The sequence below is a fragment of the Conger conger genome, chromosome 18 (genome assembly GCF_963514075.1).
Source record: "Conger conger chromosome 18, fConCon1.1, whole genome shotgun sequence".
Lineage (NCBI taxonomy): Eukaryota > Metazoa > Chordata > Actinopteri > Anguilliformes > Congridae > Conger > Conger conger.
Genome location: NC_083777.1, coordinates 2,112,517 through 2,140,000, shown reverse-complemented (window position 1 = coordinate 2,140,000; position 27,484 = coordinate 2,112,517). Strand labels below are relative to the sequence as shown.

The 27,484-nt window shown below is 41.3% G+C and overlaps 1 protein-coding gene across 1 annotated transcript in view; it reads right to left on the bottom strand.

Moving 5' to 3' along the window:
- The window catches only part of adgrb3 (adhesion G protein-coupled receptor B3), a 232,618-nt gene that overhangs the window by 134,880 nt on the left and 70,254 nt on the right, over nt 1-27,484 (bottom strand). The window contains 2 exon segments of the mRNA XM_061227768.1: nt 376-537; nt 4,081-4,191. Coding sequence (XP_061083752.1) covers nt 376-537; nt 4,081-4,191 — 273 coding nt within the window.

Genomic DNA, 27,484 nt, shown 5'->3' with positions numbered 1-27,484 from the left:
ACACACACAATATAATAAAGACCAAGAATGACAGGCAAACACACAAAGAAAGCAAAAAGGAAAACATTTCTCACTGGCAATAATAATAATAATAATAATAATAATAATAATAATAAAATTAATAATAATAATAATAATAATAATAAAGAGAAGAGGAACAATACTCCCTATAACATAAGACAATTAAGAAGGCAGTAAGATAATGACTGAGAATAAGGAATAAGAATATCACTCTTATGAGATATAACCAGACTAACACACATCAGGCAGTGATGAGAGTTGGATGGAAGGCACATGAACACAGTTTCTCCTGCGGGTGAGAGGCGGGTGGGTGAGAGAGAGAGGGAGAGAGGTCCGGCTCCTCGCGAGCACTACCTGGGCAGGGAGCAGTGTTATTGCAAACCCTGGATTCTCTTAAGGGCCCGCTGCAGAGTGCTCCGTACGGCGAGACACACGTTCTCGTGCGCACCTGCGACCCTTGACCGCACGAAACTGAGCATGAGCTCCAGTGGGACCACTCCTCAGCACCAGAGTCACCTGTATGGGAGAAGGGTGACACCAGTTAAACGCAGCGCTGCGGTCACATGACAGCACAGGGGGAGGGGCTACGGGGCTGACCTGCGGGCTTAGCCAATGGGGAGTGGGGGGGAGGGGTCAGGTGGTGGGCACATTGGGAGCCGTTTAAAAAAAGGGCTGCATTCACTTTCTACAGGGAGGGGAGCGCTATGACTATTTTAGCTAGTCAATTTGCAGCCTTGATTTGTGATCTTTGAAGATGGCATGCCTTCATCATGCCCGTTTGTGCATGATTTAAACTCATGTGAAATTCAATCATTCAAAAAACAACTTTAAAAAAAACTATAACTATTTATGTTTGAAACTGTTTTAAATCGCCGAATGGCACTTTGTCAACATATCCCCGACTGTTAGCCCCGTTATAAAAATGCTGTCAATAAAATATGTGCTATTTTCATGCTGGTGTCTTGCTGTACATTTGTATGTGTGAATGGTTGTGGCTCTATAGGAGTCTTTCTACACTAATGGAAGTGCAGGGCCTGGCTTTTCACTCAGGAATAGATTTTCTAAACAAAATCAAAACTTAGGTTATTTTAATCCTGCTTTGTGTGTGGTCCTTCCTCTGAAGAACACATTTCATCACCATGTTTGTGAGCGATTTTGTATTCATATTTTTTTCTATTACCTTATGATATTTCCGAAGAAGAAGAAATAAAATCCTCTATCCAATCTATCACAGGCATGATTCAAAGATCACAGTAAAGGCTCAAGATTTTTATGTGTTAGGACATTTACCAGTAAATAGTATTATTACTAGTATAATTATTATTCTTCATCTTTTTATTATTATTATTATTTAAAAATTAAGAGACACACTGCTTTCAAAATGTCTGCTTAAAATGAATTCAGTCTCTCTCAATTATTCATGCAACCCATTAAACAAAAGGCACAGAAAAAAGATAAATAAAGAATAGAAAATGCACACCAACACATACACAACATAACATAACATAATATGTGTGTTACATGCAAAATGATGTCTAATCATTAGGATAAATGAGATATCCTAAGTTAGTTTATGGAGAAGTCTAGAATATGATCCAGCAGAGGCATGTCTTAGACTGCGGGTCCAGCGTATGCTGTATGTGAGGTAAGTTTATGTTCCTTCCAGGCAGAAGAGAGAAAAACAAAAATCCCTCCATTGTATTCAGCAGAACAAAGCAATTTGAATAGAATTAGCATTTCATAAATAAAAATAAATAAATAACTTGTACAGCTATTGTTTTGCTGTTGACACAACCCTTTCCGACTGCAAAGGTGCAAGCATTCCGATATACTGCATGCCCCGATTTGTGTGTGTGTGTGTGTGTGTGTGCGTGCGTCCGTGCGTGCGTGTGTGTGTGTAGTTCTGTCTGTGTGTTCCTAGAGCTCATAGGCAGAACATTTTGTCGTAGATTCTGTCAAATATTCAGCAGATATTATCTATGGCTGGCCACTGCAGTGTCTGTCGAGATAATAACAGACATAACAAGGCCAGTTAAAAATATTTTTTAAATATATTATATATTAATTCTTAAGAAATCAAGCAAGTTCTGCCAATGAACTCCTTAATACATCTTAAATATTATAAGAAAATTTCAGCATGAAATACCACCCAAACACTTCTTGAAAACCCCTCTAAAAGTTTGAATGCATTTGGTTTATATGTACATATGTATGAATCAGTGAGTTATACTTCGTAATTCCCAATATAGGAGTAAGCGCATAGCCTTGTCTGCAGCAAGCCCACTATATCAATTAATTGATTGTAGAATTTGAAATCATCCCTTTATTGAATGTGTAATATTCAACTGGTGAAAAGAGAATGATCTTTGGTCAGAGGATTCCAAATTTCAAATCCAACCGTGGTTCAATGCAACTGCAGTATCGCAGCAAATGGCCAATTTGAGAACAAAACATTAGCACCAGTCAGTGCCTGGGAAAGTAATTTATACTTTTTGTACAATCCATTCTGTGGCAGTTTTGTTATTTTTTGAATGAAAATAAAATCTAAAGAATCAATATACTATGAAATATATGAAGACTGCCTAAAAGACTATCAAACCATTTCAAAAGACATATGATATGCTGAATATAGGAGAGAGGATTAGGATTTAAATCCCCATTGTGTCACTAAAGCCCAAACATTATGTTTGATCGACACAAAGGTACAGACAACAGAAAATGTTTTTGGTGATTTTGGTGATTTGCTGTAGGGTCTTTTTTTCAGAAAATCCAATTGAATATGTAAAAATAAGCGTTGGATATGGCAACACTGCTTTTTTCCCTTTTATTCATAACAGTGTAACAGTACTTTTTTAATGTTTTCTATGCATATGTGACATGACCACTTTGCTTAGAGCAGCAATCACACACAGCATATTCTTTGTAAGTTCAGCTCTGAATACATTCACATTTAATTTAAATCTTATGAAGCGTTTAAAGTGCATTAAGTCACTGAAGCTGTTTCCGAAATTAAAAAAGTGTGGTGAAGTCAATTGAAAAAATATTAATTTGACTGATCATAAATTAGACTTACATCAAACTGAAAGGTGGATCAATTAGTTACATGAAGCAGCACAGTGGGGGTGAATTAGACAATTTAATTATGAAAAACAAATTAAATGCACATTAATAAATGACTTGTACCAGGTAAATTAAAAAGCTCAACTCAAATGTCAAAGCACCACTAAATGAAACACGGGAATGTGGTTAAATGAATACATATTTATAGCTTTTCATCCTCAAAGCAACTGAAAATGATGGCGAATAAAAGCTAGTGTTACCAGGTAACCATGACAAAATAAACCTGAATCAAGATAAAATAATAAAATAAAATTATAAAATATGACCCCCTAAATCTCCCAAAATTAAATGATGACACTCCCATAGTAAATAAATAAATACATAAATGTTTTATCATATATGAGAAAGATAAACTGAAGGAAACTTAAAATGAAATAAAGCTGTAGACATTGTGTACTGTGTGCACTGTTTTGATTAGTTTTTTAATAGTCATTTAAAAATAAATCTTAAAGTAATATCCTAAATATCAAGAATAATATTTTTTTTCAAAAAGCAGTCTGTTTGGTGTCCACAGTCATGTACTCGAGATCTAACTCTCAGACATTGTAGCTCTTAGTGAAACTTAGAAAGACTGCTCTTTCAGGACGTTTGGGGGGGTGGCGGGGACTCTACTCCCCAGTATTGAGGGGGGAAATAACACTCATAATACTGGAAAGCCAATACTTCACACATGAAAATAAGACAGGTGACAGCCACCCAGCTACACTCCTGGTTTGCTTTAAGCCATCGACAGGGAGGCAGGAGGTTGATGTTTTCAGTTTGTGGGCGAGACGTGTTTATGTTGGCGAATAGATAGAGGGAGAAGAGTGGAAAAAAGCATGACGAAAACATTGTTACTAAAAAAATGTGCATTACAAAGAAAGAGCATGCAAGTGACTTGGATGAAATTAAGTTTAGTTAACAAAATAAAGGAAAGAAACAATATAACTATTATATTACCAGTTTGTGCCATAAATTTAGCAGATTCGGCTTGCTCCTGTTGGGACTTTGTTTCATGAACAGATCTCGGCCGCTGTGTTTTAATTGTATGCTCTCCCATCATTCCAAATTCTAGGGACAGAATAGAGGTTGATCAAAACTATACTTAAGGCAGGAACGTCAAAAAAAAACTTTAAACAGCTCTCGCACTCAGCCAAGGCGGTTGGAAGAAAAACGGCAACACACGGCTAAAAAGCAGAGATCACACATGTAACGTTTACTTGTCACTTTACTTTAAAAGCAAAAAAAGCAAAAGACAACTGTTTGTCAGGTGAGTTGGAGTAGTACTTGAGTTTAAAGCACAGCTGAGACACATAGCAAACATGCAAATTAACTCACATTGGTTTAAACAAGACGTTAATTCCACTCTACATCCCACCTCCCCCACAAAAACAAAAAAGGTCAACGAAAAATAAATTGAAAAATAAATAAATGTATAAGCCATCTCGAATCGTTACAGAGGAAGGGGGTGTATGAGCATAGCATGCCATTGATCCACAATTTCCATAACAAATCCAGGCTTTCCAACAATTGGTTAGTCAACACGATAGGAATAGTCGGGAAAAACGATAATATCCACGCTTATAGCTATCAAATTAGTTAATCATAAGATTGATTATCTGACAAATGTATTCTGAGCTGTGCATGAAAATGTTGAATCCATGTCATTACCTTCAAAGCAGCATAAAAAAATAAATGTATATATATTTTCATATTACATTTTAATAATATTTTTCCCTTTTGAATTCTCATTTGAATATATGTGTGAAGGCCAGCTTACAGTCCAGTGACAGAACAACCGACAACGTGCGATGGATGTTGCTGATCACAGCGACATTTGGTTTACACTCCGGCTGACTGGCGTGCGTTTATACTTTATGCTAAGGCAACAACCACAGTCTGCGTAGGGCGACCATAGAACATCCATGAACGTTCAGCGATTTCAATCGAGCGACGCTCTGTCACTGGACTATAAACTGGCCTTAATGCAGCAATGCCCAAAGGATATATTTTGGACCGTGTTCCCGTTGCAGGCAGCGTGGGTGGGACAGACAGACTCAGACTGCAGAAGGCTGTTAGTGAGGAAAACCAGGCAGCACACCATGGAGCGGGTGTAGGGGTGTGGATCAGCTATGTCACTTCCCCTGGGTGGTTAGAGACCGTGCAGCCAGCTCGAACATGGCCGTGCCTTTATCGCTAATTGGGAATTACAGAATTAATTACACAGTTGAGATAAGGAACTAGGTACCAAGCCGCCACGACTCTCGTTAGCATTTCGCTAACATGCTAGCAAGGAGGCGCTTTGCTTCTAACGGAAAGCTATTTGAGTTCGGCCGAGCACTTTCTGACGCTGCAATTGGCTTGGTTTCCCGGTGCCTTTCTAGTTGAAGGCATGTAAAGAACTGTCAGGGAATCACACAGTGGATCTGTGCTGGCGAGGAAGGAGATAAAAGAGGTTTCATTTGTGGAAGACTGAGCGGCGGGCTGAGGTTTGTCACTCCGGTGCTCGGGGTGTGACGCGCGAGGAGCGGGCGTCTGGCTGTGCTTCCACAGCTCGCCAGGAACACGGCGCTCCCTCCTGTGTGCAGAAAACCTCACGAGAAAGGAGTGGGCGTATCCTTCACAGCTCCTAGCAACACCCTGCTGGAACGTCTGCCATCAACCCCTTTCATCCAATCACGGGACAGGGTACAGCTCATTAGAATGCACAAGGCATTTAAAAAAATATAGCGTGCTTCTTTTTTAATAAACCAATACAATGAAAAAATGCAGACCAGTTACTCTGATAATAACTGTTTCTATTCTCTATTCCACTTAAATATATGATCCTTTATTTCACCATAGGAGCACACACACATACACATATTCACACACACACACACACACACTCACTGTAAAAGTCTATGGTAAATCACAAGATCTGATGCAATTCCACCCCTGTGTTTACTTGGGCTGGGTTTAGCTGGGCTGGGTTCAGCTAGGCTGGGTTTAGCAGGGCAAGTAATTTGTTGTGTCAGGCACTTTACATTAATGGCATTTACTTCACTTCTCATTCAAGCATCATAATCACGTAAAAAAACAATAATGTAAAAAAGATTCATGAGCATCGGAAAGAAAGTGTTAGCACACAGTTTGCCGTATCACAAAACCACTGGGTAAATACACCCCTTAGCATGCATTAAAATGTATTCGCCTGTACTGCTAAATATGCATTGGATTTATTTTGCAGTGCATGGATTTTTGCAGAGCTGGCAAACTGTAACAATGGCATTTGTAAGCATCCATTTTAGATCATTAAAAGGAACTCACACACGCACACACACACACACAGACAGTCATGCAGAGGCATTAAACAGTTCATCACTGGGGCAGATTGTTCAGGTTGAAGGATCAGATACGGCATAAGAACGCTCCGCTTTAAAGCGGCCCTTATCAGCCCCGGCGAGTTCGGCGGTGGTTTAAAGGACGCGGAGCTGAAAATAAGCCTGTCTGTTTTGGCAGCCTCCTGTCCATCAAAACAGAGCGATTGCCTCCGCCCGTCCCCGCGGCAACACGCCGGCAGTCGAGCTGAGGGACGGCCGCGCGGGAGGCCGAGCGAGCGCCCGGCGGTAAAACAGCGCCCGCCGCGCTTCATTTCCGCCGCGTTTCCTTTCCGTTACGGCACGTTTGGGGAACGCTGGGAGTCGGGAGAGAGGCAGAGAGGACGCCGTCTGACCTCGCAGGTAGAGCAGCTCAACGGCACGCTGCTGCCTCGTCAAAATAAGAAAAGAGGTTACGGGGGAGTTTGGATTCCATGACGGATCGAGCGCTGTTGGGCTACAGGCAGTCCTGGGCCCATCTCTGTGGAGGCTGAAGATGGATGATATTGCACACACTAAGTGCCACTTCCTCCTCCTTTTTTCAGGTTAATGTTGCGCACTTACGCCAAACAGCCAACAGCCAGGGGCATACAAGTGAGCAACCTTCAGGTCTACTATCTGTTAACTGCTATAATTTGAGTAGTAACCTTGCTGCTATGCTTCAGTGTGTGTTGTTTATGGATCTATGGGGTAGGGAGCATTACAGTAGGGCTGAACAGTAGACACACAAGGCCAGGTAAAAGGCTGAATATGGCAAGAGCAAATAAAGTGTGTGTGTGCGTGTGTGTCTGTGTGTGCACAAACATATCATATATTATACTTGGGGCCATCAGTTTGTCTCCCATTGTTTTCACAGATAACACTTCAGTCCTCCGCCAGCTAGAGGTCGCCAGCTATGTTAAGCCCCTTCTCTGACAATCATCCCATTTGCACCACCTCAGTAATCTAAGCTGATAATGGAATTACCACTAATTAAGATAATAATTAAGATAACAATAAGATAATGATAAGATAATGGCTGGGTTCCATTCGACTTCCACACATTCCCTTCCCTTGCTGTTTTCCCTCCAGGGAGGTATTTCCTGACTACATTTGTGATGTGCAACAAGAAAACCTAACTAATGATCTGCAACAAGAAAACTTAACTAATGATCTGCAACAAGAAAACTTAACTAATGATCTGCAACAAGAAAACTTAACTAATGATCTGCAACAAGGAAACTTAACTAATGATCTGCAACAAGAAAACTTAACTAATGATCTGCAACATGCAAACTTAACTAATGATCTGCAACAAGAAAACTTAACTAATGATCTGCAACAAGCAAACTTAACTAATGATCTGCAACAAGCAAACTTAACTAATGATCTGCAACAAGAAAACGTAACTAATGATCTGCAACAAGAAAACTTAACTAATGATCTGCAACAAGCAAACTTAACTAATGATCTGCAACAAGAAAACTTAACTAATGATCTGCAACAAGCAAACTTAACTAATGATCTGCAACAAGCAAACTTAACTAATGATCTGCAACAAGCAAACTTAACTTATGATCTGCAACAAGCAAACTTAACTAATGATCTGCAACAAGAAAACTTAACTAATGATCTGCAACAAGCAAACTTAACTAATGATCTGCAACAAGCAACTTAACTAATGATCTGCAACAAGAAAACTTAACTAATGATCTGCAACAAGCAAACTTAACTAATGATCTGCAACACAGGATAGACGATGAACAAACCAAAACAGAACTGAACGGCCAACACAACCTATATAGGAAGCATTACCCTACAGTAAAATCTTTTGCCATCGGATAACATTGGAATGTTCATGAATAATTCATTACCACCACCCTAGCTTATGTTTGCTGAAAATAAAAACATACCAGCCAGTCTTATAAAACACTAGCAAGGAAATTTTAAACCTCACGAAACCTTAAAACTCAAAAACACCAGCAAGGGAATATAATTGCTTCCTCCCCTTTCATAATCCGGAATCAAACCCCAATTGGCATGGCCTCCGTAGCTCATCTGAGCATTTTGAAGCAAGACAGGAGAATGTCGGGAAGGAAGCATACAATCTGGAACTGAACCCAGCCAAAGGCTGACAGCAACACTCACATACTACCTTCAGTTAAATTGAATACTGTGGATATCCTGCAGTACATGGGCATCCGTTCCAGTAAACTCACCTCACCTGGCTTCTCAGGTCTGAATTGGTTGCTGATATTTAGGCATATCCAGCACATAACAGCACATCCTGCTGCTCTGAACAAATTGTTTTCATAAATGTCTTAATTAGAAAGTAATTTGTATGAGTAGCCACTTGACTGTGCTATTGGGGCTGCCTATGGGGACCCCTGGAGGATAACCAGTGAAATACAAGTTCAAATCCCTGCAGGTCACAATGAGGAGAACTGGTGGCCCTAATTATACTATATACACTCACTGAGGACACCTGTACAACTACTTATTCATGTGATTATCTAATCAGCCAACTGTGTGGCAGCAGTTCAATGCATACAATCATGCAGATATGGGTCTATAGCTTCAGTTAATGTTCACAATGTTCCATCAGAATGGGGAAAAATGTGACTGGAATGATTGTTGGTGTCAGACAGGGTGGTTTGAGTATCTCAGAAACTGGGATTTTTACACACAACAGTCTCTAGAGTTTGCAGAGAATGGTGTGAAAAAAACAAAAATATCCAGTAACGCCTTGTAATGAGAGAGGTCAGATGAGAAGGGCCAGACTGGTCAAAGCCAACAGGAAGGTCACAGTAATGCAAATAGCCACACATTACAACAGTGGTATGCAGAAGAGCATCTCCGGACACACAACACATCGAACCATAAGTGGATTGGCTACAGCAGCAGAAGACTACAAGTTAAAAAAATGTCTAAAAAATAGCTAATAAAGTGCTCACTGATTGTAGGATTTTTATGAAGACTGGAGTGAACAACATTTGTATGAGACATTGAGTCTGAAATAAATAGATGAATAAATAATGAATTAAGTAAATAAATAAGTAAATTAATAAATAAATCTGTGTGCTTGCCAGCTGTTTACACAAATATCTGCTCAATAATTCAATGCTAAGCCTAAACTTTGTTTTCTTTGGAAAGAGCTATTGAGTTTTCTCAATGAACTCAAGTTGGTGAAAATGAACTTAAACAGTACGATTTTATACTGTTCTTAATTAATAATAACTGCAGTGGCAATGCCCACCAGAACCAAGATCAGAGACTATAACTGTCTAAATGCCTCTTTCATGTTTTACTCTGTGCTTCTTGATCTGGGAGATGTTTTAATGAAGATATTTTGTTCCCAGTATTCAAAGTTAAAGAGATAAAGAGACCGGTAAATGCAGCCAACTCCACAAAGTGCAGTGCGTCATCCCAGTGGGAGAGCGGAGATCTGCCCTCCGGCTCGGGGCCATTTCCTGTCTCAGCACTCGGTGGTCATAAAGTCAAGACAGGGGTGTCAAACAATCAGTCCAGGAGGACTGCGGTTTCTATGGTTTTTGTAGCTTGCTTTCAATGAGTAGTCAGTTCAGGCCTTGGACTTTCCTAGCCAATCAGTGCCTTAAATGAATCACTTTAAGTGCTGAAATTCCCAGAAAAACCTGCAGACACAGACAGCACGGCAGCCTTGGTTCAGAAGGACAAGCTTCTGAAACTGACAGCACACTTTCTCTGGACCTATAAACAAAAAAAGCACGCATTGCAGCAAACACATCGCATATCATTACGGCAATTCAGCTGATGCTTATATCCAAAGCCACTTACAATTGATTTGAATAAGCAGGGACCAAGCCCTGCCAAGAGCAATGTGGGGTTAACGGATGTGCTCAAGGGCCCTACAGCTGCACAATCCTGTTGTAGTTAAACTGGGACTTGTTCCACAAACCTTCTGGGTCCCAGTCAAGCAACTTAGCCACTAGGATGTAGCCTGCACCAGCCTACATGATGGTAAGAGCAGAGGGAGAATAACATAATGCTGTAGCTAACCAGCAGCATGTGTTATTGAAGTGTCTGTATTGTGCAATCAAATGCAGTCGAAGGTCATTAATAAGGCTAATCTTCCCCTGATTCAATTGGAAAAAACATTGTTCTCTCCCTCTCCACCTCAGCTGGTGTGTGGTGAGTGTTCTGACACAAAATGGCAGCCCTGCATCACCCGGGTGGGTGCTACAGATTAGTGGTGGCTGAGGCGAGTTTCCCCCTCATCACTGCAAGCTTTGAGTGTCTAGAAAAGCACTATATAACTGTAATAATCTATTAATTAAGATGAATACGTTTCAGAGGAAAGAGGAAGAATGCCGGCATACAGGATGCATTACACCTGACTTCTCAGCATTGTGGGCAGGAAACGACAGCAGTTGGAGAGGGATCCGCATCGAGTCAAGCGAGCCCATGACATTCACAGCCTGTGAAGCGCAGCCTGGGAGCAGGACTGCGCAGCTCGCAGGAGTGAGGGGGAGAGAATGTCCTATATTTTTCTCTCCAGATTTGGGATTTCGCTCTGCCGATAACTCACCGAACAATAGCGGCCTGATTACTAATGTGCCACAGATGTTGTCATGTTGGGGGGAAAAAAATGTGCTACCAGGCAATCATAGTGGAAATGACAAGCCGTCATACAGGGTGACCGTAGGAACATACAGTACATGTACGATAGCCCCTCATATGGGGAAACCAAAGGCCCAGCCTTGCATCTAGGGCTTATACTGAAACATACAGTACATGTACCATAGCCCCTCATATGGGGTAACCAGAGACCCAAGCTTTGATCTAGGGCTCCTATGGTTTATGCTAAAACATGCGGGTAATCGCCCACTTGCACAAACACCCATGTAATGCGAATCTGCTTTTCTCTGTGGACACATCTGTACAGCTGTGCGGGAGTCATGCTGAGGAGAGATCTGCAGCATCCAAGCCCCTCGCTCTGATTGGAGGGGAGGCTCAAGCCGCTCGCTGTGATTGGAGGGGATGATATGCAGCACCCAACCCTCTCGCTGTGATTGGACGGGAGACCTTCTGAATTTTATAAAAAAAATTTGTGGGAAAAGAGAAAGAGCTCAGTTAACATACTGTAGGGACCACATTACTAAAGAGCATCTGCATCACCTCCTGTCTCAGCATGTCCATATCTTCTTTATGCAAGGAAACATTTGACCTTCCGTTTCTCTCACTAACCACTCAAAGTTGCTTTTTCCTTCTGCCCAGAATAAGACACCAATGTCCAGTACTCTGATATATCCAGCACTGTCCAGAACGTAGCTGGGGTTTAGAGCCACTCATAGGCCTCTGTTTGAAGAGAGACTGCCCCTAAAACAGCGTAGGCCAGGAGGCCTGATTCCACCTGCCTGCTCTGCCTCTATAGCCAGCTCCCGCCAATCCTGATCAATTCAGCACAACAGAAAGGAACAAAAGAAATAAACAAATACAGCGCAGTCAGTAAGTATAGGGACAGTGACACATTTTTTGTGGCTTTCACTACTCCAGCAAAATTGAGTAGGCCTAACGCTTTCCTTTGTAATAGAGCTATAAGCAAAACACAGTTCAAAACATAACTGGCTTGCAATGTTGGACTGATATCATGTTATTATATGTGTATATTATATGCCTACACCTGTGGGGGTAAACTGTTTACTTTGAGCACATTGCAAAGTAGGAATCATATATCAAAGATTATTTTCCATTGAAATTCATTATCAAATCAAAGGTGCGAAAGTTCCTTTGAGCCCTCGCGCTTTTCAGCGCCGCCGTTAGTTGTTTAAAGCTCCAGTTTAGAGCTGATGATGATTAAAAAAGATTCTGCGCTGCCGTCTCTGTCCTAGACGCCTTCCGTGTGCAATTTTATTGAAAGGCTGTAAAAGCCTGGCGCTGTCATGTGATTGACGTGGCTAACCTTGCATGAAATGAGACCGTACTTGCAAGGATTTCCGTCAAGCTAATATCCTGCCACCCACGCACACCCACACACAGGATCCTGAGCCTGCCTACACACCTGCTTGCCACTAAAACCGCCACACACACACGGATCTTAATGAGCTAAACTCCATTACCGCTAAATCGCTCTTTCCACATTCAGAGCTGAGATGGCGAGTCTCAGGTAACAAAACACACAGAATTAAAAACACGAAAGCACACCAATACTCTCAATCCCGCTCCCTTCTTGGACCTCTGGCTCATCTCCCCGTGGTTTCTCTGGAAGAGGAAGTGCTGGCAAAATATTTAGCCATGATTAGTGTACTGTACCTAACAGAGCGTGCCCACTGACTCTTCCTGAAACCGAAGACCAACAGGCGGAAATAATCCTCGCGTTCGTTTGGGGACGGGCGGTTTTCACGTCTGCCTGCTTCTCCCTTCCACACAGCTAATTATGATGGAGAGTAAGGTAAAGAGGCATCAACGCCGCCGCCAGCACGAAAAACAGGCACGGGGTGTAGCGATTAGCTGTTAGGCAATGCCCTCCACAGCGGTGTGAGAGGGGAATTGTGCGTCAGAGAGTCATTGACAGCGGATGGGGAAATGTGTTCCGGTGGGAGATTGTTAACTAGTGAAGAGACATATTTTGTCCTAGTTTGACAGCCAGCTGGATAGGTTTCATCATGGCAAGTCTAACATTTGGTCACGCTTTACAATAAGGGTACATGACTTGTTAACATGAAGTATTTGATGTACAAATTCATCAATTAAGCAAAACATTAACCTTTCATTAGTAATGTTCTAGTTAACCTAGTTAGTCTGGTATAAGCTAATGTATCAATTACATGAACTGTTCTACATTAGCAAACCATATGATAAACATTATAATTACACATGTTGACAACCACAAATAACAGACTCTCAAAGCAATTCAAAAGCCAAGAATCAAGACAAGATACTGAAAGCTTTCTTATAAAGCGATTAAATACACCTGTCTAATCAGACTCAGCTAAAACGCCAGCTGTCCAATTACTTTTGGCCCAATAAAATTGGGGGTCTATATATAAAAATAAATGTATTTCCTAGACTACCCAATATGGGTGTAAATACCATCAAAATAAGGATGACAGTCTGCACATTAATCTCATATCCATTGTTGGTGCTGAAGTACAGAGCCAAAAAAAAAGAAATTGTACCACTGTCCAAGTACTTATGGACTGCACTGTATCATTCCATTGCTTCCTGTTTCACTGGAGTATAAAAATTAGGTAACTGTCAATTCAGAAGTGTTTGGAGGGGAAAGGCAGAGATATACTGTTAAATGTGAATACTTTTCTGAATAAAGATTTTTTGATCGCAAAAAATATGGAAGTGGGATGTTGTAGAGATGTTTTGCTGCCATTGATCCAGGGGCACTATTTAAGTAAATAAGAGCGGCCCAAGAACTGAACCCTGTGGCACACCCTTGCAGACAGAGAGCATGTGTGAAGTGTGACCATCACATTGTGTGCTCCGAGTTCTATCAGAAAGATAATTCACAAACCAGGCATCATTGGAAATCCCTATATTAACTAATATAAATATATAAATCCCTATATTAACTAATATAAATATATAAATCCCTATATTAACTAATATACATATTATATTATATAAAACTAATATTGAATAATTGGGAAAGATCTTTAAAAAAAAGAGAAAAAGCAAGACACAGTGCTGTTTGTGCATTTGAAATATAATTTAGCACCTTCATGGATGCTGATATTGTGCTATGCTTTTATTCTAAAACCAAGTATTTTAGCTATTGGAAAGAGCTTCAAGATTGGTCGGTAATTATAACAAGCCAGAAGATACAAAGTGCTCATTAAAGCAATTCAGCATTTCAGAATAATCATAAATCGCAACCAAGTCCTTCATAACACAAGTCGGTAACTGGTGGCTGTTTCTGTTTGCAGACATTGACTTAATGGATTTCCAGAATTATTTTGGGTCATTGAATGTATTTAGTAGTAGACAGATAAAATTCAGACATGGCCTTCTTGATCAGAGAAGAACATTTGATTTGTAATTTCCTCCTTTTTAGATAAATGTTTCTTTATTATTATGAAAGGTGCCAGTAATGCTGGAGTCCACTATATAAAAGATTGTGGTTCAATATTGTCTTTCATCCCTGCACATCACAATGATGTACGGTCACTCACTTCAACCACCATTCATCTGCAGCACTTACATATGAGTGATGAACGGCAGCCATTTTGTATAGACTTGGACCACAAGCCAGCTGCGATGGGATTCATTGGTCTGGATGGTCAGAACTGAGTGAACCAGATTGTTAATTGGCCAAGGCACTGGGGAACCACTTATTCTCTTACACTGCAATAAGATAGATATTGCAGCTCGGTGGCACAGTAACATGGTGACATATATACGATAGTAATATGATGAAGATTTTTCTTTTTCAATCACCCTTTCTCCCTAGCTGTGGTGATGTTATTTCTGGTCATAGTTGAGCTGTTCTAATAAACAGTGCTGTCATTAGTCAATGTCATGGACACAATGTTGATTGACTCCAGGCCATACAGTACTTTAGGTAGGCGAGAAGAAACAAAAAATACATAGTATGCTATATAGAAATGAAACCAATTTCGAATTTAGTTACAAAATGAAAGCTTTTACAGAATGTTCCAGAAATGTAGCATGCTGTCACAAATGAAAACTATCACTGTTCCCCCACATCTGTGTTCCAGTGGAGTTGTGTTTAAAATATTCTGGATGATGTGATTAATTTAGCTAAATACACCGATGCTCTATTAAATCCCGGTCTATGGGGAAGGAACTCGCGGCTCTGTGTACCTGCTAATTATTGTCTTTTGTCTCGTAATGGTCCCGCATTCTGAAACAAGCAATTACCTGGGAGACTGTTTGAGGGTTTTCACTTATTTATTACCTGGAAACCGTTTGAAACCATTTCACACTATCAGAATAATGCTCTGCCAGCCATATGGAGGAATCACACTTTGAGCCGTGGTGTTTTACTGAATGGCACAGCAGAACGGGTCCGACTCGACATGTCCTTGTTCCGCAGATGTTATGTATCCAGAGGTTTATTCACAATGCACGCATATGACTCAACCTGACTTATATTAGCAAATATACGATGATGTATAAAAAGTGATAATCCATCTTGCTGACGATCTGCTCAGAAAAAAACTCAAAACAAATGGTGAAATGCTAAATACATTTTTTAATCCATGAGCATGTTTCTCAAGTTGTTACTTTACATTTTATGGTTTAATTTTGTTCCTTTGTTTATTTTACCACTAGCTGAATAATTGGATCTAGTTTGGAAACAGTATGTTTTTAAGGTTTATTTATTCTATATTCTATATTCGAACACAGACTGTATGTGTATTTACAACTGTAGTTTTTTTTAAAGGGATAACTTTAAAAAGAAAAAAAACTATCAAATTCCCATAAGCGCTTCAATTTGTCAAAACATTTAAAAAGTAGAAACTTGAAATATTCTGACCAGTGCCATGAATAAAACATTATCTTAGCCATGATCAATACAGATACAGGCTGTTTCCTGACCAATAAGAAGTTCAGCTTGTATCTTGGCAGAAATATAAACAGGCTGTTCAGAAGCTAAAAATCATTCGGCCAACAAAATTACACCATAGACAAAATCCTGTAGGGCATGCAGCCCTGCATCATGGGCTATTCTGCTTCCCTCTGCTTTCTCTTCCTTTTGTCTGTTTTGTCCTGAGCAGAATACGCCTGCGGACTGATGCTGCACACTGTAATATTCAATTCAGTTTCAATACAACTACATTTCTATAAAAGGCGGAAGTAAATCAGATTTCCAGTGTCAAACAGAATAGTGTAGGCGGTAACAACAAATTGGCTTCATCATGACAGCATTCATTCAACTTCTTGCGCGCACATATTAGCCTTTTTGAACATAAACAGAGGGAGGAGACGCAGTATTATCCCTTGTCGCCCAACTCCGTCGCTTCAACCCACTAATGGGGAAATACGTCGAATCACAGGAAAAATGTTCGACTCTCCCAACGAAATGCTTTTTAATTTCGGCTTCGTGCTTTCAACACATGCACATGCTGTACGGCATATGTTCTGTTACGTTATATAAATCATGTCCATATCTTTGCAGGCAAGCGAATAAAACAAATGTTACTTTTACAGGACAGCTGCATTTATGTATTTCAAAGCTTCAAGGGCGAAACAATGCCGGCTGTGAACAGCCTTCCGAACGGCTGCTAAACCAAATGTATGTCCAAGAACAAGCATTTGCTCGTTTGAATAAGTCATTAGGAATGAATACCAATCAAGTAGCTATCCATCCATACTTTCTCAGTTAAACATTTCAGCGGAAAACTAGTTATAATGATAATTATATGATCATTATAATACATGATTATATAAAGAAGGTATTGGAAAGGCTCTTCGTATTTTCATGCAAATGCAAATAAAAAAGGAAAAAAAGAAAGAAAAAAAAAATACAGTCCGAGCGGATATTTATGCATTAAATAATGAAAGCACTTCGCAATACCGCTCGGGACAACCTAGATGGAGCTCTCACGTTATCAAAACAGAGCGCTGCGTAGCAATGTCGCGGCTGCGAAAGCCCGACGGTAGAGTGCTCCGGGGAACCGACAGGCCGGCGGGTTTCGTCGCCTTACCCTGCGGAGGAGGAATCGCCAGCTCCCAGTCACACCACACGCATCAGCTGCGCTCTCCGCGAGGGCCCATCTGCAGCCTAGTCAAAACACCGTGCGCGGCAGAGGGCCGTAATTTTTGCACGGCACATCCGGTACCTTTACATCTTTCCAAGACACCGCAAAATGTATCCGATACAAACACATTTTGTGCTGTTACCACTGGTTATTTTATACAGTGATTACACGAGCTGCATTCACATACCATAACGATGTAGAACAGAAGAGCAGAGTGCACATGTATATCAACATCATGTTCCTATAAATATAGGTTTAGGTATGGGCTACTTTGGATTATAACGCATTCATTTGGAAAGGGATGTATAATTATACATTTTAAACATTATGCACGCAGAATTTCCATGTGAATTGCAGTACCATTCAGACACTAACACTGAAATTGGAATAATAATAATAATAATAATAATAATAATAATAATCTCTTAAAGGGGAATAATATAGTCTTTGGACGAATCAACACATACAAACACGACGTTGTTCACAGACGATACAGTTCTTCAATACAATTTTTCCTTATGGTATAACGGCATGTTCCTATTCCTATTTGATCCACAGAAAAACTGAATGATGTAATCCCAGGGATGCTCTTAAACACTATAATCCCTCAGTGGCTCGGCCAGTCAGCAGAGGGGCCGCAGAGTGATGCTATATGGAAACGGATTTCATGAACCAGGAAGAGCTGCCATTTCAGCACATCTCCTGAGTGAAGTCAAGACAGGCAATTTCATCTGGTCTGAGACCAAAACAAAGTCAAATCTGGCCCTCGAATCCAAATCCAGCCCTGGTTTTCCTTTCTCCCGGGCAATTAAACTGAACAATTAGTGCTACTGATTGGCTAGAATGTCTTTGCACCTGACTCCCTGGTACAGCGAGTGTTGAAAACCAGCAGCTCTCGGCCCTCAAGGCCTGTGAAGAGACCTGGCCTCGATGTTCTCAACCTACATGCTGAAGCGTTGCTCCTGGTGAAAACACACAAGCGAGGCTTTTTTGAAAGAAAACTACACATATGTAGGTTGCCTTTCCTTTAAAGACACGTCATCCTTCGTGAAAAGAAAAAAGCAGTTGAAGGTGCAAGTGTGTATAATTCACTCTGTTAGCTGGTTCGATTATTTTATACCTTGCTCCGCTAACACACGCAGCAAGTGCGGATAAACTATTGTAGAGGCTCCCTGGGGAATCGTTCTTCTTCCTAAACCCTATAGTTTTCCCCACACTTCACTTCAGATGTGACGCCTTAGCAATTATTTAAAACGAGCGTCTTTTCACGGTGCTTCTGCTCCGTTCCGTTCATTTAAAATTTAGTGACATTCTGGATTTGCAGCCATCATCCCCCACTGCCAGGGACAGGCAGAGCCTGCACCTTCTTGCCAAATGTGGAAATTTGGTTTCTGCATCCAAGCAGAACAAGCCCTGAATAATTTTCTGAAGTTTTATTCAGCTCAAAAAGCCAGACAAAACAGTCAAGGCCATTGTCTGTCACGATCATTTATTTATTTATTTATTTATTTATTTACCCCTGCTACTGTATAGCTAAACAACAGGCAATTATCATGGCAGGAGAGAGAGAGAACACAATTAAAATGGCTGCTGGTGTTCCGCACTCCTCCAGATAAATCAGGTATTAGAATGTAAGCCCTTTTGCTGTTGCTGAGAGAAGTGGACAGGCTTGTTTTGTATGTGCTGTTCAGGACACACAGCTCCCACAAGAAGGCCAGTTAGCTTCTGCCAAGAGCCAGACATCGCATCTGTCAAGCGAGAAATCCGCCACATTCTGTGCTACCTTCACCTCCCAAACCCAAAATCAAACAGAATTTCTTATCGGCTTCCAATCCCTGTTGCTTGATGTGCCAAAATGGACCAGGAGTTTCACACGCTCACAGATTGTGTCTTTATGCTAGCACTGGCTGACATGCTTAAAGACATTGTCACTATAAACATCAAAGACAAAAAGAGAAAAAAAAACAAAAAAAACACTGAGCACACATTTAAGTGACTCCAGTACCTTCACCTCCCAACCCAAAATCCAAAAAGTTTTTTATGTGCTTGCAGTCCTCCAGTGCTCGACCTGCCAAACAGACCTTAGGTTTCGCACGCTTGCAGGTTTTGTCTTTATCCTAGTACTGGCTGACATGTTAGAGGACATTGTCCCTGTAAACACCAAAGACAAAAAGACAAAAAACCACTGAGCACACACTTGACAAGTGACTATGTGTCAACCGCGAGGAAGGGAACGTTAGCTGTCGTGCTCTGTTATTGGTTAGCTGAGTGGCCGGCCTCCCATAATGCCGTGCATCAGCTCTTTCTAAATGCCTCCCCTCATCGCTCGGACCTGGGGGTGTCAGGAGTCAGCCGGGGGAGAAGAGAACATCCGATGCTCACGCGGGAGGGGCGCATCAGCATGTACAGGCTTCCCCGGAAACCGCCATTCCAGAGGACGCGGGACAAACAGTTCCGCTCGAGCCTGATGATCTCAGGCCTCTCCGCATCTCCTGCGGCATGGAGGTAAAGCGCTCAAAGGGAAACCAGCGACGCGTGTCTCATCCCCATCTCTCCCTTACGTAACACCTCTTCAGAGAAGAAGGAAGGGTCGTCGTTCAAAACCGCGTCGTCATACCGGAGATAGCCGATGGTCACTTTCAGTTACGCTCCTGTTGCATTTTTTCACAGCTAGGCAACACAAAAAAATGTCCCAGTCTGGTAAAGCAATTCTGTCTAAAACAAGTCTTTTCCAACCCAAAGAGACTGTCATACTGGCTTCATAAATGCTACTCCCTAAGGGACTGGGCTCAAAATCCTGACAAAACCAGTGCAGACCACAGGAGCTCTTCCACTTGCCTTTCTTTATTTCGGGGTTTCTTATTATATTTTGTCACGGCTCCCTCCAGTTCTTCTTTCTGTTTCTGGGGTGCGCTTGTCTATTTTTAACAGGAGGCTGGTGGGCGAGTCTGGGTGGAGCATCTTTTAATCACGATGCACACCTGTTCTTTAAAAAAGCTGTTTCCTATTTTGGGGGAGCTGGCTGGTTGTTTTGTTGCTTGCGTTCTCTCTGCACGTGTTTGTTTGTTTTATCCTACAGCGCTCATGGTGAGGCTTTTCGCTCTTCCCAGGACACGCATTCACTGCAGAGAGTCGAGCGGCTTTCACACCTCCAGACCTCAAGGCCACACCTTGGAAAATTAAAAAAAAATTAAATAAAGGACTTTTGCTCTGTAATTTCCCTGTGTGGTCTCCCTCATTTTGTCATGGCCTCAACATCTTAACAAGCTTGGCAAGGTGATTGCCTGCATTGGTGTAATAGTTTTACTCAACAACCGACAGTAACAGGCTTGGCTAGGTGATTGCCTGCATTGGTGTAATATTTTAACTCAACAAACTACAGTAACAGGCTTGGAAAATGATAGCCTACATCTGTGTAATATGTAGGGCTGAACATATATGGGGTCAGCAGAAGCACGTGAAATGAATGTGTTTCCTCCTGCAGGTGTTGGCTTTCGCGTTGTGTGGATTTAGCAGTGGCGAGAGCACAACACACTGTACTGTTTGCGTGCGTTTTGTGAATAAAGGTGGATGGAAAGGCTCTGCTTTTATTGTTAGATTAGATTATTTTTTTAGATTTATTTCCCTCTGCTACCAAAGCAGCACAGGAAACAAGGAAGTAAAATAAATCACCCTCGAATGAAACTCAGGGAACATGTTTGTGACTGATACTGAACTACAACAAACCAAAAGATTGGAATCCAAGTGGGTTACTATTTGGAAAAGAGAATATGATTGCACTATATTGTATCTGTATATTGGATGGACACAAACATTATTATTATTATTATTATTATTATTATTATTTCAGTGACAGTACATAATTGATACCTTAACATTTAAATAATTATCCTTAATCCCAATGAATCCTTAACTCCTCATGCATAAAATAATCAGTTAAATGGATAATTAAAAAAAGAAACTGAAAAGCATCAATGTTTGTATATTTCCTTAAATACATGACAGAGTTTAATAGTATGAGTCATAAGCTTCATTACATATTCCATTTTCAATCATAAGCCTCATTAATGAACAGTCATTTCAGGAGGTATGGCATTTGATGGCATCTTTGGTACACTCCAAAAATGAGAATTTACTTTAAAAATATGGACAGTGGTTGCACACAGTATTGAGAGAAAATGGCTTCAAAGTTTCACCCATTGCATGAGGCTGGAAGACTACCGACACTGGGCTAACAAACTGGGCTATAACTTCTGATCTTTTGTATTAAGCCTGTGAAACTATATTTTTACTCTGAACATTTTCACTTGATATCAAGAAATTTAGACCATGAAAAATTAATATGTAGCCACAAATGCAGCAGATGTGGTTGTTTGTGACTAGTGAACGGTGACAAGCTGGCTGGCCTCCGAACAACTCCGGTGTTACATTCACTTTGACATCTTCATGTTTAAAAGCTTAAAAACTATATTTTTACTCTGAATTTGTCACAAAGACATGCAGATTAAGAAAGTCAATAGTTAAATTGGCCCTCGCGACTTACGACTGATTATGGTAGAACAGGTCATAATTGTAAGTTTATATTTTCAGCTCCTGGAATGTTTAGCACCAAACTCACCCTCTGCCTCCACGTCTATGTTAATATTAAACCTTCTAAGTACCTGGAACCCAAAGGCAAAGGAACCAAGTGCAAAGCACTTTGTTGCATTTTAATTTATCAGAGCAGGGAAAAAAGGCTTGAGCCAAAATAAAAAAACATCTTACTCCATCTTGAAATTTCATGCATTTTAATGAAATCCTCAAAGCAAAATTGCCCATTGTAGCAAAAAAACTCTTTTTGTAATGCCATTAACAAGTACTTATTTCATAGAATAGATTACATCTCTCTCTTCTCTTGGTCACCCAAACAGTTTTGATGAAAACGACACTGCTTTAAATTCCCAGGACCACTTAAAAGCAGAGCGGACAAGGGCACCGTCACTCATACGCTAGACAGCGCACAATTAACCGAGTACATCAAATATGTATGAAAATATAACCGCCCCTCCATGCTCTCCGATTAAAACCCTCGGCTGATGCTCGTGAATAATGCTGACACCACAAATCCAAACATTTCATTAAATCGCTATCCCCCAGAAGAAAGTTTGGACAACTGAAATATTTATAGAACATTAACCAGTTTGGATTTGATGAATTGTCCTATTTTCATCATATTTTGCTATTAATGACCCGTGTGCTAATTTAAGGCAAAGAATGGAACAGCACACTGGAAGTGACTATCCGCTCACATTGCTCCTCATTCAGATGAGAACGATGTAAACTCTGTGCGTGAGGCTTCTCACAATATACAGCACGTTTCAATGCCATTTTTGTAATAATAATAACAATACTATATATAAAATATTATAGTATATATGCATACTTTTATATATTTATTGATTTATTTGGGGCCAATATATCTCAACATTGCAGAAAAAAAAAGAAAAAAAAAAGAATATGACTGTCTTCAGCTACATATTTTGTTCTTTTTATTGCAAACCGTGAATATATGCTTTCAGTGTCATTTGTAAAATGTCTACAATCCAGTACACATGCTTAAAATCCCAACCAAACAGAAGCTGATACCCTAGAATCCCACAGACAACAAACACTATCTTGTGGCCTTTAATGAAACACAATGCTTGTGCCATCCGGGGGTAGATAATAATCCCCAAGCTTGTGACTCCTTTCCCACAAGGTATAGCACGCCTCTCACACAAGTGAACAAGTCATTAAAATCTCAGTTTACACCGCGTTAAACTTCCCACTGAACAGGCTCTTTATAGTATGCAAACACGGTAATATACGGCAATGCTTCATTTTAATACCAGGAGCATTTCACAAGTAAGGGGTTCTGTATAATTAACCAATGAAGAGCTGCCATTACTGCTTCAACAAATGCATTGTTGACTATTTGCTAAAAAATCTTAATTGGACATTTATGTGGATAACAATTTGTTGCTTAAGACATGCAGCTGGATGTGTGAAGAAGAAGAAGAAGAAGGAAGAGGAGGAGGAGGAGGAGGAGGAGGAAGAGGAGAAGAAGAAGATTGCCCATTGTCTCAATGTCATGGCTCCACAGGGACAGGGAGGGGACTAGCTTCACATAAACTAGCACACACCTGGGTGATGCACGGCAGCCATTTTGAACCAGCCTGCTCACCGCACATTAGTTGAGGAGGAAAGGGTGAGACATATTAAACAGTGTAGATGGCCAATATGAGAACTGGATTTATAATTCGGTCACAACCTAAAATAGTCCCTTTTCAGGTAATTAACAAGCTCATTAAAACAGGGGTTCCCAAAAATGTTCAGCCTTTGGACTGGAAATTAAGAGGAACCATCACACATTGTTAGATCGACAACATCATGCATTTCATTATGACCAACAGTAATTACTGGTTTTTTGCTGGGGACTGGCATTAAAATACTTCTGCAGCATAGACTCCCCATCGGTGCAAAGAAACTGGTTTCAAGAGTGCAGGTCTCTCCCGGATGACCAACAGCAGTCACGGCCTCTCTCAGCCTGCCCTCCTTCACAGCCAATCCCCACCCCTCTCAGCATCAGTCATCAGGGTTACAGGGCTGTTTGCCAATGAATACCGCCGTACAAAAGCCAGAAATGTTTTGCTTTGCGACTGCACATTGACCTCTTTATGGCTTCAGTTGCAATTTCTGCAATACAAAAGGCTGCGCTATGAAGCAGGCAAGATTACCGGCGGGTTAAAAAATGACAGACGCGGAGCTGACGAAAGGGCTCGTGGACGTACTTCAACAGGACCGTTTGCAAATTTGTCAGACGTCTGGGGGAGACGGAGACGGGCCCTTTCCACTTCGCCAGCAAAGCGTGCTTAAATAGGTCACACTTAGTGCAGAACAATCAGACAACGGCTCGGCCGTGCCCTGCAGGCCTGGATCAGTCAGCGCCCGGCCGCTGAGCAGTCTGGGTAAATGAAATAAATAAACACAAAGCCGTGACATTGCGTATCAGGCGTCTGTGCATCGTGGGCAGATGTCATACAGACACCATTTAACCTTCTCTGCCACGGATGACAGGGGCTGGTTGGGTGAAAGGTCAAAGGTTACAGTGAAAGGGACAGTGTGAGCCCTCCTGCTTTCAGCACAACCACAACACCGTGTGTGTCTGTGCGTATCTGAGTGTGTGAGTGTGTGTGTGTGTGAGTGTGTGTGTGTGTATGAGAGTGTGTGTGTGTGTGTGTGAGAGTGTGTGTGTGTGTGTTTCTGTGTGTGTGTGTGCGAGTGTGAGTGTGTGTGTGTGTGTTTGTGAGTGTGTGTGTGTGTGTGTGTGTCTGTGCGTATCTGAGTGTGTGAGTGTGAGTGTGTGTGTGTGTGAGTGTGTGTGTGTGTGTGAGTGTGTGGGTGTGTGTGTGTGAGTGTGTGTGTGTGTGTGTGTGAGAGTGTGTGTGTGTGAGTGTGTGCGTGTGTGTGAGTGTGTGTGTTTCTGTGTGTGTGTGTGCGAGTGTGTGTGTGTGTGTGTTTGTGAGTGTGTGTGTGTGTGTGTGAGTGTGTGTGAGTGTGTGTGTGTGAGTGTGTGTGTATGAGAGTGTGTGAGTGTGTGTGCTTATTAGGGGAAAAGACAGTGAAGGGCACAGTGAGTGTGACATGTTAATTGTTTTCATAATGTGTGGATCTCACACGCCTGCCCGACACCGGCACACACCATTAATTCACTCAATTAACCATTCGGCGTGTGCGCCCGTCGCCATAGCGCATCGTACCGCACACATCCCATAATCCCGCTGGGCTCGGATGCTGCTGCATCGCAGACAATGTCCCGCATGACGGCCGGGCATTTCTCACTGCAGAAAAAACCTGTCTTAACGAGGGTTTTAGTCCTGTAATGAGACTTAAAAATATACCGTTTTTTTTCACTCAAGTAGAAAAAGCTACTGTTTGCTTTTTTTCTTACCCCATTGGCAGATCTTGAAATCAGTAAAACTGCTTCACCACTTTGTCAATACAATAAAATTATGCAGCAAAAGTAATATAAATAAGATTTTTTCGTCTAAACATAACACTAAATCATTGAGACTGGCTTATTTTTGGGTTTTTACAGTGCTCTGATTCAAATCAGGAACAATAAGTCAGAAAGCAGGAGATGATAAATAGCCATAACATTGAAAAATGCAGTCCAAAAGTATTTGGACAGTGACACATTTTTTGTTGAAATAAGATGATCACTATGTGGTTAAAGAGCATACATTCAGCTTTCACTTGAGGGGTTTCACATTCATATTGGGTTATCAGTCCTTTTTATACATATTTCCCCCAATTTTAGGGGACCAAAAGTAATTGGACGATTTGCTGCTCGAATGTTTCTCGGACAGGTGTATCAATCGCTAGTCTTCATGCCCACAACTGGCTGCAGCATCTATCCAGGTTCATGACTGGATCAGCCCTTGGATTAACAGACTTGCCTGAGGTTACTCCTAGGAATTGGGCAGCACTGCCCCATGTGAAGGTGCTAACAATGCTTTACAAGTGCTCATTCAGAACTAGAGTTAATGAAGAACAACACTGTTTGTCCAGCCAACAGCTTTCCCTCATTAAAGTCACAAATAGGCTCACTGTAATGCTAGCCACTGACAATGAAAGAGTCATTACCGTTGCTTTTGGAAGCACTTGCTCTAATTGGGGGATTCGCCCTTTAGCTGTTCTAAACTGAACATTCCAAAGCTGGAGAAACAGCCATGGCTCGTACGCAATGGAGTTCGAGAACACTGGCTTCTGGATTCTGAAAAAATACGAAAAAACATTAAATAATCTCTTCATAGGGTTATGCACAAATGCAGGACTAGGCACACATAACTGCAGCCAAATATGTACAATTGGAACTAAAATCTTGATGATTTTTTGTTTTTGCAAATCCACGAAAGAAGAAACGTAAAAGGTCCCATATCATACACCTTTTCAGATGTTTCATTTCAGGGCCGCAGTGTCTGCGGGTATTCGCTCCGACCCTGCGCTACATTACCTGATTTCACTTTCCAGATAATAAGCTAATGAGTGAAATCAGGTGGTGTAGCGCACGGTTGAAGCAAATGCCTGCAGACACTGCGGCCCATGTGGAGTTGAGTAGCGCTGTTTTACGTCCTGATATCCATAAGAAGACCATCATGTTGCACTTTGTGGTACATCACTCTGGATAAGAGTGTCTGCTAAATGCCTTGTAATGTAATGTAATGCAATGCAATGCAATTTAATGTAATGTAATGTAATGTAATGTAATGTAATGCAATGCAAGGTAATGTAATGTAATGTAATGTAATGCAATGCAGTGTAATGTAATGTAATGTAATGTCTATTTTGCAGTGCCTCCCGTGACCTTTACCAACAAAAGGCAGTTTTAGTGACTTGTGTCTTTAAGGCTCATTAATATGACTCTGAATGTTCTGATTGGCTGGCTAGCTCTGCAGCAAATTGAATACTGTTTATGCTGAGCACTTGGATTTCTGGATGGGCCATGCTGAAGGCAGATATATGCATAGTTGTGAAGTCACAAAGTTATGGCTCATTTAAATGCAGTTTCTTAATACGGATTGTGTGGATTTCTGTGGGGTACTCTTTTGATACGTTTATAGGACACACAACTCCTTTATAATCTGCATGGCATGGGAAATGTCATTTTCCACAACATGGCACCTTTAAAACACCAAAGGCAATGCAGGCGGAGATTCATCTGATGAATCGATACATTTCCCTTTCATTCTGAAAATATATAGAGCAGAAAAATAAAGAAATAAACTAAAAGGCAATTTGTGATATTCCACTGACATGAAGGAAGCTCTCCCTCAAACAGCCTGTCAGTGAGAGAGCTCCACTCCCCCAAACAGCCTGTCAGTGAGAGAGCTCCACTCCCCCAAACAGCCTGTCAGTGAGAGAGCTCCACTCCCCCAAACAGCCTGTCAGTGAGAGAGCTCCACTCCCCCAGCCTGTCAGTGAGAGAGCTCCACTCCCCCAAACAGCCTGTCAGTGAGAGAGAGCTCCACTCCCCCAAACAGCCTGTCAGTGAGAGAGAGCTCCACTCCCCCAAACAGCTTGTCAGTGAGAGAGAGCTCCACTCCCCCAAACAGCCTGTTAGTGAGAGAGCTCCACTCCCCCAAACAGCCTGTCAGTGAGAGAGCTCCACTCCCCCAAACAGCCTGTCAGTGAGAGAGCTCCACTCCCCCAAACAGCCTGTCAGTGAGAGAGCTCCACTCCCCCAAACAGCCTGTCAGTGAGAGAGCTCCACTCCCCCAAACAGCCTGTCAG